The sequence below is a fragment of the Sylvia atricapilla genome, chromosome 9, assembly GCF_009819655.1.
Source record: "Sylvia atricapilla isolate bSylAtr1 chromosome 9, bSylAtr1.pri, whole genome shotgun sequence".
Taxonomy (NCBI): Eukaryota; Metazoa; Chordata; class Aves; order Passeriformes; family Sylviidae; genus Sylvia; species Sylvia atricapilla.
In genome coordinates this window covers 10,113,579-10,126,773 of record NC_089148.1, presented here as the reverse complement: position 1 = coordinate 10,126,773, position 13,195 = coordinate 10,113,579, and the positions used below count along the sequence as shown (strand labels likewise).

At 48.2% G+C, this 13,195-nt stretch overlaps 1 protein-coding gene across 3 annotated transcripts in view; it reads right to left on the bottom strand.

Annotated features, from left to right (window-relative positions):
• PBX1 (PBX homeobox 1) overlaps window positions 1–7,222 on the bottom strand; it is a 127,065-nt gene extending 119,843 nt beyond the window's left edge. The window contains exons 1-2 of one of the 3 annotated variants that reach the window (XM_066324774.1): window positions 6,336–7,222; window positions 3,750–3,823 (exon numbers count right to left, since the gene is read on the bottom strand). In XM_066324774.1, the coding sequence (XP_066180871.1) occupies window positions 3,750–3,823; window positions 6,336–6,526 (265 nt within the window). In that variant the 5' untranslated portion in view covers window positions 6,527–7,222. The remainder of the gene's footprint in view (window positions 1–3,749; window positions 3,824–6,335) is intronic. The other 2 variants (XM_066324776.1, XM_066324775.1) reach the window with 2 other exon arrangements.
• Between the last annotated feature and the right edge of the window lie 5,973 nt (window positions 7,223–13,195).

Genomic DNA, 13,195 nt, shown 5'->3' with positions numbered 1-13,195 from the left:
AGGAAAGGTAGCTAAGAGACACCTTATATAGCTATTATGCTCTGTAACCCAAAAAAAAAAAAACCCACACCAAAACACAACAAACCTATTATTCAACAACAATTGCACGGCTAATCAGTGCTGTCTATAAATATTCCACTTTGTAAATCCCCATTGGTGCTATGTACATTTTTCTTTTCATCCTGAATTCCTTAAACACGGGAGAGAGAGGAGGGTAAGAAAATAAAAATTGTGGGATTTCAAATGCAAAGTCAGAGTCTTTTTAAGAAGCAGAATTTGCCCGATGCCCTCACCTCCCCCAAATGAGCAGAGAAAGTGAAACGATGGGAAAAGCTCTTAAGGAGGAGGAATCAGATTAAATGGTCATATATCCTGTGCTCAGCCTCTCCCCGCCGGTCCCTGCCGAACGAGATGGGAGTTGGGAAAGGCTCACAGCTGAAATAGATGCTGCTGCATTTTGACAGCAGATATTTTCCAGTTTGCCATCCAAGGACCCCACGTCTGCGTATGCCTTGCCTGATTCTTCTGCTTAGCTATTCTGCTCATGCAGAGAACAGCTTAAAAAAAAAAATACCATGAGAGAGGGAAAAAAAAAAAAAAAAAAAACCAAGGGAAAAAAACCCCAACAAACCAGCCATAAAGGCAGAGCCCCTACCCCTGCCTTCAAACTTTTTCTAAATCAGGAATGCAATTTCCGATTTCAATCCCTATTGATGGAAGAATCAATTGTATTTAGGACAACAATGCCTCCCATTTCCATAATTATTATTCCAAAAAGCCAGCCAGCCAGCCATTTGAAGGCAGTCCTGCCCCTTCCCTCGCAACAAAGCGACCAACAGCAAGTGAAAACACACCAAATGAACGCCGACAACTTCGATGTATATTTAAGCAGCAATTTTTTTTCCTCCCCTACATACTCCTGACCTCTCAACTTTTACTACTTTTCAACAGACATCACCCCAAAAGCAGCAATCCCCAGGTTTGCAGACAAAAGGCAATCCCGAGCTTTTTTTTTTTTTTTAATCACAATAATTTTTAAAAGTGATAGTAAATACTTTAAAATAACTAAAGAGCCCAAACGCAAAAGGCAACTTTTTGGCCAGCAGAGATGACCTATTTTTCTAAGAACTTTACGGACACTTTGGGTTTGCTCAAGACAAGGTTTACACTATGAAATAGTAGCCACAATGTTGCAAGAGATGGTGGTAAAGTCTCTGTAAGGCTCTGGAGTCACTTAAATCAGGCAGCGGGGTAACCGAACGCACATTTCTGCACATCATAACGCCGAGGGGGAAGATGTAGGCACACACTTTCAAACACCCACCAGTGACCACAAACAATCACCAGGATTTCAAACACCACACGTGCAAAAATCTGGGAAGCTATATGGTAAATGGGAAGTGAGAAGTTGGCTCAACTTTCACGCCGCTGCCTGCAAGGAAGGGGTAAGCAAACAGATGCAGGCGGTACCCTCGGCCCCAGAAAAAAACAAGGCAAACTTCCTCCTAGCACTGGGCCCACAAAGCAATAATTAAAAAAAAAATAAAAATAAACCGAAACCATCTGGCTGTTCGCTTTCTTATGAAGTGTGACTTTTGGGGACTTGGATGAGGGGAGAGGGGAGGAGGTCTTTGAATTTGCAAAGTGAAAGAATTCACCGCAAACATATCCAAGGGTAGATAAACAACGCTCCAAAAGCCACCTCAAGTCAACCTCTTTGACGATCTCCACAACACGACCCCGTAAGCCACAGAACCCAGGCACAACCCCAACAAACAGCATTTATAAAAATGTAAAAGAGCCCCATTTCACACCTGAATATCCTGATTTCCAGCAGCATGCTTCACTCTGTACCATCTCTTCCTATTCTCCTTAGCAGACAGAAATTATCACACCCCGTCACTGTGGCAATGCCACAGTTCTTCATCCCTCCCCAGCTCACCAGGACCTCACAGCATCCCTGAGCTCACCTGGCTTTTCCCACCAAGTTTGGTCCCAGCAGATTCCTCGTTCCCTAACTTTGCCACTGGGCTGATAGCGAAGCTGAGCTGGGATTAAACAACTACTCCCTGCGCAAGCAACACACGGCGCATCAAATACAGCATCAAACACCATCGGAGAAGAGGGAAGCAAAGGTTCTTTGGCTCACACAGAATTGAAGGAGAAAGACAGAAGAGGGAAAGGAACTCGGTGGCTCCGTTTTTTTTTGCGGAGGCACGCGGGGGAACGCTGTAAAATCCCAAAACGTTTATCTCTACGTACGCTCTCTCACGTTACAGCGTAAGAACAGTCTGGAGGTTCCCATACCAAACCCACTGCTGGTTATTATGGGAAGTCTGTAGGGAAGGACTCCTCGGGAAGGTCAGAGGCGGCCCCGCAGCCGCGAGGACTCCAGAGAGCCGAATGCCATCGGTAGGTGCTTTGTCTGGGCTACACGCTGCACAAACAACGCTTAACAAAGGGCCCTCTTAGTCATTTTATATATACTGCAGGAGTCAAGTAACTGTATTTTCAATCAGCTGCTCATGCTGGGAGGTTTTTTATACATATATATATATATATTTACGAATGGAAAAAAAAAAAAAAAGAAAAATAAGACCCAGTTGAGGTTTCTGAAAGCTGTTCCCCTTTATGTGTAACTATCAATGTATATCAACTGGGTGTGCAATCATATTTATTGTCACTTTCATTCATGTCATGCCCTTGCTTATATGGCTTAGATATGAATTATTGACTGTTTCGGTCCTTGTTGTAAAGAGGGGGGAAGGGGGGGAAAAGTCAAGTACTTTGCAGTGTGCTAAAACAAGGCAGCTACACCGGCATGGGAAAATCCACAGATCAACTCTGGTCAGCTCAGAAAGCCAACAGGAGAGATGAACTACCTCCCAAATTTCCATCATCCCCCCCCATTTTTTTGTTTTACATTAAAGAAAAAAAAAAAAAAAAAAGAGATTCCAACAAATACATAAATAAGTGGTGCATGTTGCTAAATGTCCTTCCCTGAGCATCTGTTGTTTAAGATCACCCTTGATTGATGACTGCTATTTTTTAATTGTTGCTTTTAAAATTTAAATGCCCCCCTGGGATGTGTTATAAGTGTGTTAGTACATGGTAGGAGGTCTGGAAAGTGGGAAACAGCAGAACCAACGCTCTCATGCCATTAGCTTCTAAAGAAGCCTGAGAACACCCCATGCCATAAAACAACAGTACCCTAAAGTAACTAACAATCTAATATATTGCTTTCACTAAAGGCAACTGACAACTCGCTCTTTCATGAGCTAGCCTGGATGATTGGCAGACAAGAGCATTTTAACCCTTTCCTTAAAAAAAAAGTAAGAAACCTTTGTGTTTACCTGAACACTAATGGTAATAAAACTGCGCAGTTTCATTTGGATTATTTCCTACACATCCACTCTGCATTCAGATTTTATTTTGTTTTTTAAGCAGTGTCATGTCTTAAAGAAGAAACCAGAGCAAGACAGAAATTGCAAGGGGGTTGATTGTTTTTTTCTCCCCAGAAAAAGCACTAAATACAGAAAGGCTATACAATGGAAATTAAACCACGATATTTTCTCTCCTAGACACAAACCACATCATGCAAATCCACCGCCAGAAGCATTAAATACCAACGAATTATTTCTCCCCACTTAAATACTACTGCATGGGGTGGGGGGTACAAACTTGGGGGAATAAAATCCCCAAAGAGCAAAAAGAAGAACAGTACAGGACCAACAGCATCAATTGCCTACCTGTTTTTTCTTTGATTTCACACAAGACATTAAAAAGCGCCGGCTTCATCCTGTGGCAGTTCAAAGCATGTTTCCTGGAGAGAAAAGAAAAGAGGGGAGGATGAGCTCAGGATGTCACCATGAGGAACAACTTTCCAAATTCCTGCTGGCTGGCGTAGGGAGGGCAGGTTTGAGCCCCCAGTACTGCCAACAGCCACCTACCCAAGGCAAGGGAGATGAATGTCACCAGTTTAGGAATGGCAGACAAATGGCCTTTGCCACCGAGCAGCTCCACAGCCAGCGCAAGGCAGGCGATGCTCCACGGCAAAGCCAGCATCTTTTGGGAGCCAAGCTCGGATCAACTCTCTTGTTCAATACAGACACAGCACCAGGCTCTCCCCGTCCCCCACCTCCAATACCACACCAGGCCATGTGCTTTATTAGCCTCGTCCTGTGAGGCAGAGGGGAAATAAACTCCTCCTTGCCCCAGTGCTGGAAACATCCTCTGCTTAGAGCTGTCAATTCAGGGAATTTCAGCGCCCAACTTGGAGCATAGAAAGACGTATGGAGAGACAACCCCATTCCTCTGCTTCCATGCTACTTACATCCAGCTTATTTGCAGGTGTTAAAATTTAATTCTTTACAATTGGGACAGTAAACACATTAAAAATCACAGCCGGCTGCTTCTGGGAAAGGGAGGGAGCGCTATTCAACGCCGCTCCTTTCGGCTGCTGTTATTCCAGAGCTGACCATTCTCCTGTGGGTTTTGAGGAGAGACTTTGGGGAGGGGGCATTTTAATTGGCTGGTTTCAAAACCCACCACGCGCCCGCTGGGGCAAAGAAACAGCGCGATTTCATTTTTTTCTCTTGAGCCACAGGGTGATTTAGCCAAGGGTTCAGTTGCACACAGGGCTGTTGCTATCAGGCGCCGGGTTACGGGGATTTCTGTTTACCAACCAAAATTACATGCGAAAGACGATGTGAACATCTGGCAAACATTCACACTACTTACCCCACCACCCACAACATGTTAAAAAGATTTATATATCTGATGAAGTCTCTCAAAGGTATATACCCTTGCAGAACCACAGCGTTCCCTTATCAGCACACCCAGATGGGCACAGACATTTGGGTATAGGCAAATCACGTACATATGCTGTAAGGGCCCTCTTACAAATACTGCTGGCACTTTGCATCTTCCCAAAACTTAATTAAAAAAAAAAAGAAGAAGAAAAAACTAACAAACAAAAAAAAAGGCAGCAAAACAATCGTGCAATAGTAGGACGGAAGGAGGAAACGCAAAGTCAAATGTTATTGATAAACAGGGCGTGTTTGCCAGCTCAGAATTAAAAATAATAATAATTTACAAAAAAAACAAAAAAAAAAAGAACTGCTGTGAGGAAGCAGCTGAAATAGACTAGCAAGGCAAACCCATAAAGCCTTCTCCTAGCTCCGTTCTGCTTTGGTTTTATTGATTTGATTAACTACACTAAATTATCCAGGCAGGAACACACATGATTCCTGCAACTTTCCAAAGGAAGAGCCCCTCACTGCCCCGGGTCTGGCCGAGGAGAAAGTGAATGATTTCCTCCTCCTCCTCACAGCTACTCTGCCCCTGCAAGAACATAAGAAAATGAGTAAGATCAACCCTATAACCAGCCTTTTTGGTAGGCGAGAATTCTATAGAAGCTGTGGAGGCAAGGAGGACAAAAGCTGAGATTTGGGGGTACTTTTATCCTTCTGCAAGTTCTTAAGCGAGTTTTGGGGCTGTGCGGTGCGTTTTTCCAGGAACAATGTATTCTAGCAATCTGCTTCAACTCGGGGCACAAATATCAGGAGGAAGGACAACACACCAAGCGGCTTTGCAGCCCAGAAGAAATATCAAGTGTAACCCAGACTATTCAGGGCAACTTTTTTATTGTAATTCCTTCATTTGAGGTTTTTCCTTTCTACCCTCCCTGAACTTTTGGTAGTGCCTTTGAAGGTGCGCATTGGGTTCGCACTCCCCGAAGCTCAAGGAAATGAAGATACCGAGTCTTATACCCTTATTTTTTCCTTTTTTAATACATCTGCAATTAAGAAGGGAAAAAAAAAAAAAAAAAAACAAACAACAATAAAGCAACCCCCAAAAAAGGGCAAAGCTTCTATGAGCATCTTCGAAGCGCAGAAATGAGCTGAAAAAATACCACCACTACAGGGGCCTAAGAAAGAACATTATTAGCAGCCCTAAAAGCGGGGCAGCACTTCGTGGCTCTTTCGGAGGAGCCCGGAGCGGAGCCCCAACCACCGCCGCCCTCCGCAGCTAAACCCACACCCCAAAAAGGCTGGGAAAAGCCAGGCCCAGTTTATGGATGGAAGGAGGGGGAGGCTGCGACCCCTCGAAACCGCCACGAAGTTGGGAGGTGAGAGAAAGATTGGAAATAATAAAGGGTGGGGAGGTATTAAGCGGTCCCCTCTCTTTTCCCTCCCTTCCCAGCCACATTTCTCCGCAGCAGGACCCCAGTCCCCCGATGCGCCCGCGGCCCCCGCCGGACAACAAAGGCCGGGCCGGGGCGCGGGGGAAACTTCCCGGCACCTGCCCCCCCAGCCGCTCCCCGCCGCTCTCACCTGGCCTGCGCCTCGTCCAAACTCTGGTCCGTGATGGTCATGATCTGCTGTAAGATGTCTCCGATGTCCTGCTTCCTGCCTGCCTCCCCCTCCGCCCCGCCTGGTCCATCCTGCATGTGCTGGGACAGGCCCGGGTGCCCCGGCATCCCCACCCCGCTGTGCGTGTGCATCAGCCGCGGCTGGTCATCCATCGCCGGCCGCCGGCCCCGCTCCGCCGCCGCCTCCTGCCCTGGCTGCCGGGAGCGGCGCGGCTGGGCTGGCCGCCTGGCTCCTCGCTTTCTTTTCTTGCTCGCTTTCTTCTTCTTCTTTCCTCCCCCCCCTTCCTCCTCCTCCTCCTCCTCCTCCCCAGCCTCTTCCTCTTCGCTTTTTATTTATCCTTCACGCTGGCGCCCGGCTCCGCGGCGGGGAGGAAGAGGAGGAGGAGAAAAATGAAGGAGGGGGGGGGAAGAAAAAAAAAAAAGAGAGAGAAAAAAGAAAGGGGAAAAAATCCCTTTGGCTGCCGGAGGAGGAGGAGGAGGAGGGAGGAGGGAGGGAAGGAGGAGGGAGGGAAGGAGGGGGGGTTCCGGGGAAGGGAGGGGAAACGGCGGCGACTCCAAAAGCAGGGCAGCTCAGCCCCGCGCCGCCGAGCCAGCGGGCGGGCCGGGGGCAGGGGCTGCGCCCGGGGAGGAGGAGGCGGAGGCGGCAGCGGTGAGGCGCGGCGGAGCGGCCGCCCGCGATGGCAGCGCCGGAGCTACCGCGGCCCGAGCGCGGCGGAACCCCCGCGCACCGGGGGAGGGCTCCAAACTTTCCCCCACCCTGGGGCCGCGCTCAGGGCTGGCCGGGCCCCCCTGCGCCGGGCCTGCGCGCACCGTTCCGGCCCTCGCCGCCTGCTTTTGTTCGGCTCCGGACTCCTCAAACTGGCACGGAGGAGCCCGGGGGCGGGGGGAGGAAGGGGCAGCGGCGCCGCCCGCCCCCCCGGCCCCATTGGCGGCGGCGGCGGCGGGAGGGACGGCCCGCGGGCCGCGCCGCCCCCTGCGCGCCCGCCCGTCAATCTCCGGGTTCAGAGGTGGGACGGGGCCGCGCCCCGCCCGCGCCTTAAAGCGACCGAGCCCGACCGAGCGCGGCGCCGCAGGGGGAAGGGGCGGCCCGGGCCCGGGCTGTGGGGCCCCCGCCGGCCTTCATCCCCTGCCCGGGCCCCGGCCCGCGCTCCCCGCCCCTCCCAGCGCTGCCTCAGCCTTTCCGCCTCCCCCCGGCAGCGCCGCGGGCCCCCGGCTGCTGCTCAGGCTCCCCTCTGCTCCCCACCTCCCCTCAGCCGCTCTGCCTCCCCTCAGCCTTCTCCATCTCCTCTCAGCTCTCCTTCCTTGTGTGCCTTTAGCCAGCCATCCCACCTCCCCTTAGCCTTCCTCCCCTCCGGTGGGCCTTCCCCATCCCCTCGGCCCCCCAGGCACCCTCTGTGCCTCCACGCTGCCCCTCTAGGCCATCCAGCCGGCTCTGACTCCCCACGCTGTCCCCAGATCTCCCAGGAACGAGCTGGGTTCCCCCGGCCACCGTGGGCCCCAGGTGAGATCCTTTCAGCCACCAGCATGTCTTGCATGCTGCTGTTTCTCCCTCTAAACCTTGGACCAGACGGCCCACTGTGGTCCCTTCCAGTTTAGCACTGCTTCTGTGATTCCTTTCCCGGTGCGGAGCCTGTCCAAGCACATTAGGCAGGCCAGCAGTGCCGCATCTCATGCTTGATGGCCCCTCAGCTGCCCAAACAGGACAGCAGCAGCCAGCAGAGATCCTAAGGCCACCAAGACCACCATTCCAACCTACATGTTTGGCAAGGAAGAGCTTCCCCAGCCCCTTTCTTCATTCCCTGGCATCTGAATCTGTCCTGTGTCTGGAAGGATCTCTGTAGGCATCAGCTGGTCAGCAGGTATGGCCCTGGGACTGGGCTGGCCTGCAAATTTGCATCTTAAAATGAATAAATAAAAAAGTTAGGGTGATTCAAGAATTCCTTGCATGGCAAATAGCTTCATCAGATTGTCCCTTTATCAGATCCAAGGATGCCAGCTCCAGGCAGAACAGAAGATGTGTCTAGTCCCAGCTCCTGACTTCAGCACTGGCTGGGGAAAGACCCGTCAGGTTCACTGGAGAGAAAAAAATACGTAAGGCAACTGTTTTGCTTCCGCTCTTCCTTTTTAATGAAACACTTTCCAGTGTTTTAAGCAAAACATGACTTTTCATTTTGAAATTTCCTTTCGAACCATTAAAATGTTTTAAAGTGGTTGAAGGCGCAGTGAGATGTTTTGATTTTTGTCGCTCTGAAATGTTTCACTCAACACGTTCTTCATGTGTCTTGATTTGCCAAAATTTTTCGAAGGTTTCTGCTTTCTCGCCCAAGACTTATCTGTATATTTTTTACTTTCCTGAAAAAAAAAAAAAAGAAAAAAAAAGGAAGAAAAAATATTATTATCTCCATGGCTCCACAGGAAGCAGAACTGTATCCAAGAAACAAAGAGCTGAGGGACTCCTCTCCAAAGGTCCAAACTTTCAGACACTTAGTCATCCCTTCACTTGCTTGCTCACATACCAAGTCTAGACATTTGCTGTCTCAAGCCCTGGCAGGGACTCTCTCACCCCCACGGGTCAGCCTGGGGTCTTTTGGATTTGAGTTTGAGCCGCTCCAAGGACAGGCAGTGCAGCAGAGCTGAGCGTGCACAGCAGGAAAGGGAGCGCGATGACAGGGACACTGGGGACTCTGGGATGCAGCGGCCTGCTGACCCTCCTGGCTCTTGTTTTGAAGATCCTTCCCTGTTTTCAGAGTTGCAGTGTGATGCCTCAGCACATCAGGTTGGAGAAAGCAGGAGCCAGGAAACTCTCCAAGCTGCTCCAAGGGAAGCATCTCAGCACAGGACCTTGGAGGATCTATGTGCCAGTGCAGAAATGGCCAGGATTCTGCCTCTGCCATCTGCTGAAGTCTGTAAAATCCTTCCTGTCAGAGATAACTAATCCTGGGGCCTTTACAACACCTCTCCTGAAAGGCACATTTCATTCCTCTGTCTCCTCCTGCCTTCCAAGTGCATGAGATTGCAATAGGTATTACCGAAAATATTCCCCATGGGAGCCGACACTGGACTCCCTTAAAACCCAAACACCATCACCCCTCCTTCCCCAAGACACAAGTGAGCACTATGCTCTATTATCTCTACACCCACTAAATCTTTCTGAAATAAAGAATAAACATTTCCACCACACATAGTGTAAGTGTATGTGCCAAGCTGCCTCGCTTCCTCTCCTCTGTGGTTATTATAAAGTGGTTTTGTTTCAATGGCGTAGCAGATGGACAGCGTCCAAGTCTGGCGTCCCCACTCCCCCCGAGTACGTCGTACGCTATCTTTGGTTTATCACAGATTCCTGCAGAAAATGTTTATGGGAGCCTCTTGTTTAAAATCTTGGCTGCGTCACAGCGTAATTCCTATTATTTATTAAATGAATATCAAGCTGTTGTTAATGCACCATTACTGTGGCAAAGTGGAGCCCTTGGAAAGGAAGGCCAAACACACTCTCTTGTTCTCGAGCATGAGGGAAGCATCCCACTGTCACCATCGCTCAACACTCGCAAAGCCCCCGGGATGAGAAGTGGCTTCCTGGCCTGGGACTCCTTAAACATTTCATTTTTGCTGAAGAGAGACTCCTTTGCTTTGCTGCCCCAAACCTGACCTCCCAGAACTAGACAATGCACAGATCATACCTCATACCGTCAGAGGGGCTCTACCTGAGACACCGCTTGAGTCATGCCCTTTTTCATTCACCAAGACCAAAATAATTTTCCTCCCTCTTCTGCAATTTTCTTCTAACATAAAATTTTCCATGGAAAACGCAAGGCCCTTTCTATTTCCCAGAGAGCCACAGTCCCTGTAACCCACTGAGCGCCGTATAGATGGTCTCCTTTACACTGAAGTGTGGCAGTGTTTACATCCCTAACTGGTTTTCAGAGGAAAGTCTAAAATTTTCCTGGAAATGTCTTGTTGCTTTGAACTGATTGTTTATTTGTCAATTTAGTCATTAACCTTCTTCCTTACTCCTTTGGCTTTTGATAAGACAGAAAATGTCAAAGGCACAGGAAATAGGCTCAGAATGATTTCCCCTGGTGAAGGATCCCAGTCCCCAAGAAGCAAAGGGAGTTTTCTCATCAGTTTGAGCAGAGACATGGCTTCACTCCAGGTGCCAGGTTAAATCAGCCTTCAGGGTTTTTTTGCAGGGTTTGTGTGTTAGTCTTCAGGCCTTCTGGAGGGATCTCACCCTGGGAATCTCAAAGCCCTTTCAAAATGAGCTGAATGCCACTGATCCCAGTAAAGATGGGAAGAGAAATATATTCCCACTCAACCCAGCCTCATCTTCAACCTGTGTGTTGCATCAACTCTGCCATGATCATGGTCTGTTCTATTAAGAAATACGTGTCTTAATTAATACATTGCTTATTAATATTACCTATTCATGAAATTATCATAAATAACCTGACCACAGACAAAATCCTGTGACCACAAGAGAGGGGAACAAATCTTATTCACACAAAAATTCGTGATATATAAATTGTTTGTTACTTATTCAAATGCAAGAAACAAAATTTCTACCACCAGAAGTTTACCAAAAAGAAAAACGTCTTTTCCCAATAGCTGACATAAACATGTAAGTGCTACCAAACATATTTACATGTTTGAAATAGATGGTATAATTACAATGAGTTATAGCCAATATTCAGACTTTCCCTGGTTTAAATGCTACCTTCTGATAGAGCACAGCACATCCTTTAATTGTGGTCACGTGCTTTTTCTTAGAGACTGCTGCAATTTTTTTCCACAGAAACGTCTATAATTGAAAAGAAAATGGCATTGTTTAAAATAAATTGTCTACCCTCGTGGAAATAAACAGGTGACTTCCCCTAGAGAATGTCCTGTTTCTGGGACTTCTATATCACAGCAAGCCATCTGCAAAATAATTTTGGACATTTTTTCTAGACTCCAAACTTGAATTTCAGCAAGAAAATGCAGTTTTTCAAGGCAGGAAAGAAGAATCCAACAAGGATTTTGAAAACAAGTCAGGTAAAAGCCATCAGTGGAAATAGCAACAAAAACAGTCATAGAGTCCTCCAATAAAAGCAGGTCCATTCCAGACTCAACAAAAAAGGTCTTTTACCTGCTTTCAACCAGTACTGATGTTCCTCAAAGGATATAAATAGCTGTTAAATTCACTTTTATCTAGAGAGTCTCACATTTGCGCAGTGCTTAAAGAAAGGGAAAAAGCCACATTAGAGGTAGAAACACATGACTGTATTCCACAGCTTCTCCATGAGCTCTCACAAGTCAAGCTTCCTAATGAGACCTCGAGACCTCTTCACCTCCATCAGGGCGGGCTCTCTTTTGTGGGAAGCCTGTTTTCAGGTGATTTACTGAGAAGGTTTATCCCCACCCGCCTTGTACAGACAGGGACATGGAAAGCCAAGAGAAAGAAGGGCCTTACCTCTGGGAACCACCAGAAAGAGCCAAGGTTCTCACTCCAAGGTCTCATGGAATACCTGCCTCAGTCACAGTGTCTTGTAAAAGAAATCCCTGCTGCCTCATGTGAATTAGAGCTAACCAGAATGACTTTCTTTGCATCTCAGATGCAGACTCATGGTTTTTGGAATATTTTCCACCACACTATCTCCCTTCAAATGGTCTTCATGGAGTTCATCTGCAGTCAGAAGTTGGTTTTCCTCTCCTGAGTTTTCTGTGGATTTCCCAGACGAAGGAAGGCTGCCTTTGAAGAGGTTCAGGCACAGGTTTCTGGTATCACCTTCATAAAAAGGGGGTCTAAGGCTGCCCCCAAAGACAGTTCTCACCAGCCCTGAGCTGAGGGATGGAGCCAACACTGTCAGCCCCTCCACAGCCCTACATTTGGTGAGAAGTGTCCTCCCATGCAAAGGTCTGCCAAGGAGCCCCTTGCTGCTCCCTGAGTCAGGGCCCTGCTATCCTCTCAATGCTCCTCTCAAGCTGGCCATCACCACAAAGCTCTGAGCAAAGAGGTCACAGGGAGAGATGCAGGTCTCCGTGGTGGTAAGCAAGCCACCAGCTCCAATTTGCTGAAACACTTTTCCATAAACTTCCCCCGTCCCTGCTTGGCTTGTTCACAGATTCCTTCAGTCTCTCTGCTGGGGGGTTGACCCATTGTTCCTGCAGGCTTTCCTATTATCAGCTGTCCCATCCTTTTTGCACAACTGCTGTAGTTGGACCTTAGCCTTTCATTTCATTTTCATTTGGCTTCTTCCCCAACTTCCCATATTTGAGCGTTTTGCTTATTATCAGTCAGGTCCCTTCTGTACTTCACTCAGCTCCATTCTACTAATTGGTTTGAGCATGGACCCAGCATTCCCTAAAGGAGTCACCTCCCCTCACACACCATCGCTGCCAGGCATTCCACACCCTCCCTAGACTCGCAGAGCAGGAGAGACACCTCCTCTCCAAAAGGTGCTGGTGTCCTTGGACTGAATGGGTCTGAGACAGTGATCGATATAATCACTGATATATGATTGTGTCCCATATTGGTTTTTCACAGCCCAGGAAACACGTCCCCTGGCAGGCCCTGAAGGTTGTAGGACAGATAGGCTTCAAACCAGACATCCATTTTCACTGTTGCTTTTATCAACAGCTTTCCCTGTGACGTCCCTGTATTGTACACCGCTTTGGGAAGCACCCACTTTCAAATACCCAGCAGCCTAAAACTAGGATGTTCACTTTAATTCCCATGAATTGAAAATATTTGGATTCTAGCATGGTCAGACTAACCAAAGCTGCTTGCACCACCCTTGTCAATGACCTTGTCTTTCTGGAACACAAGTCACCACTACTTCCCTGTGG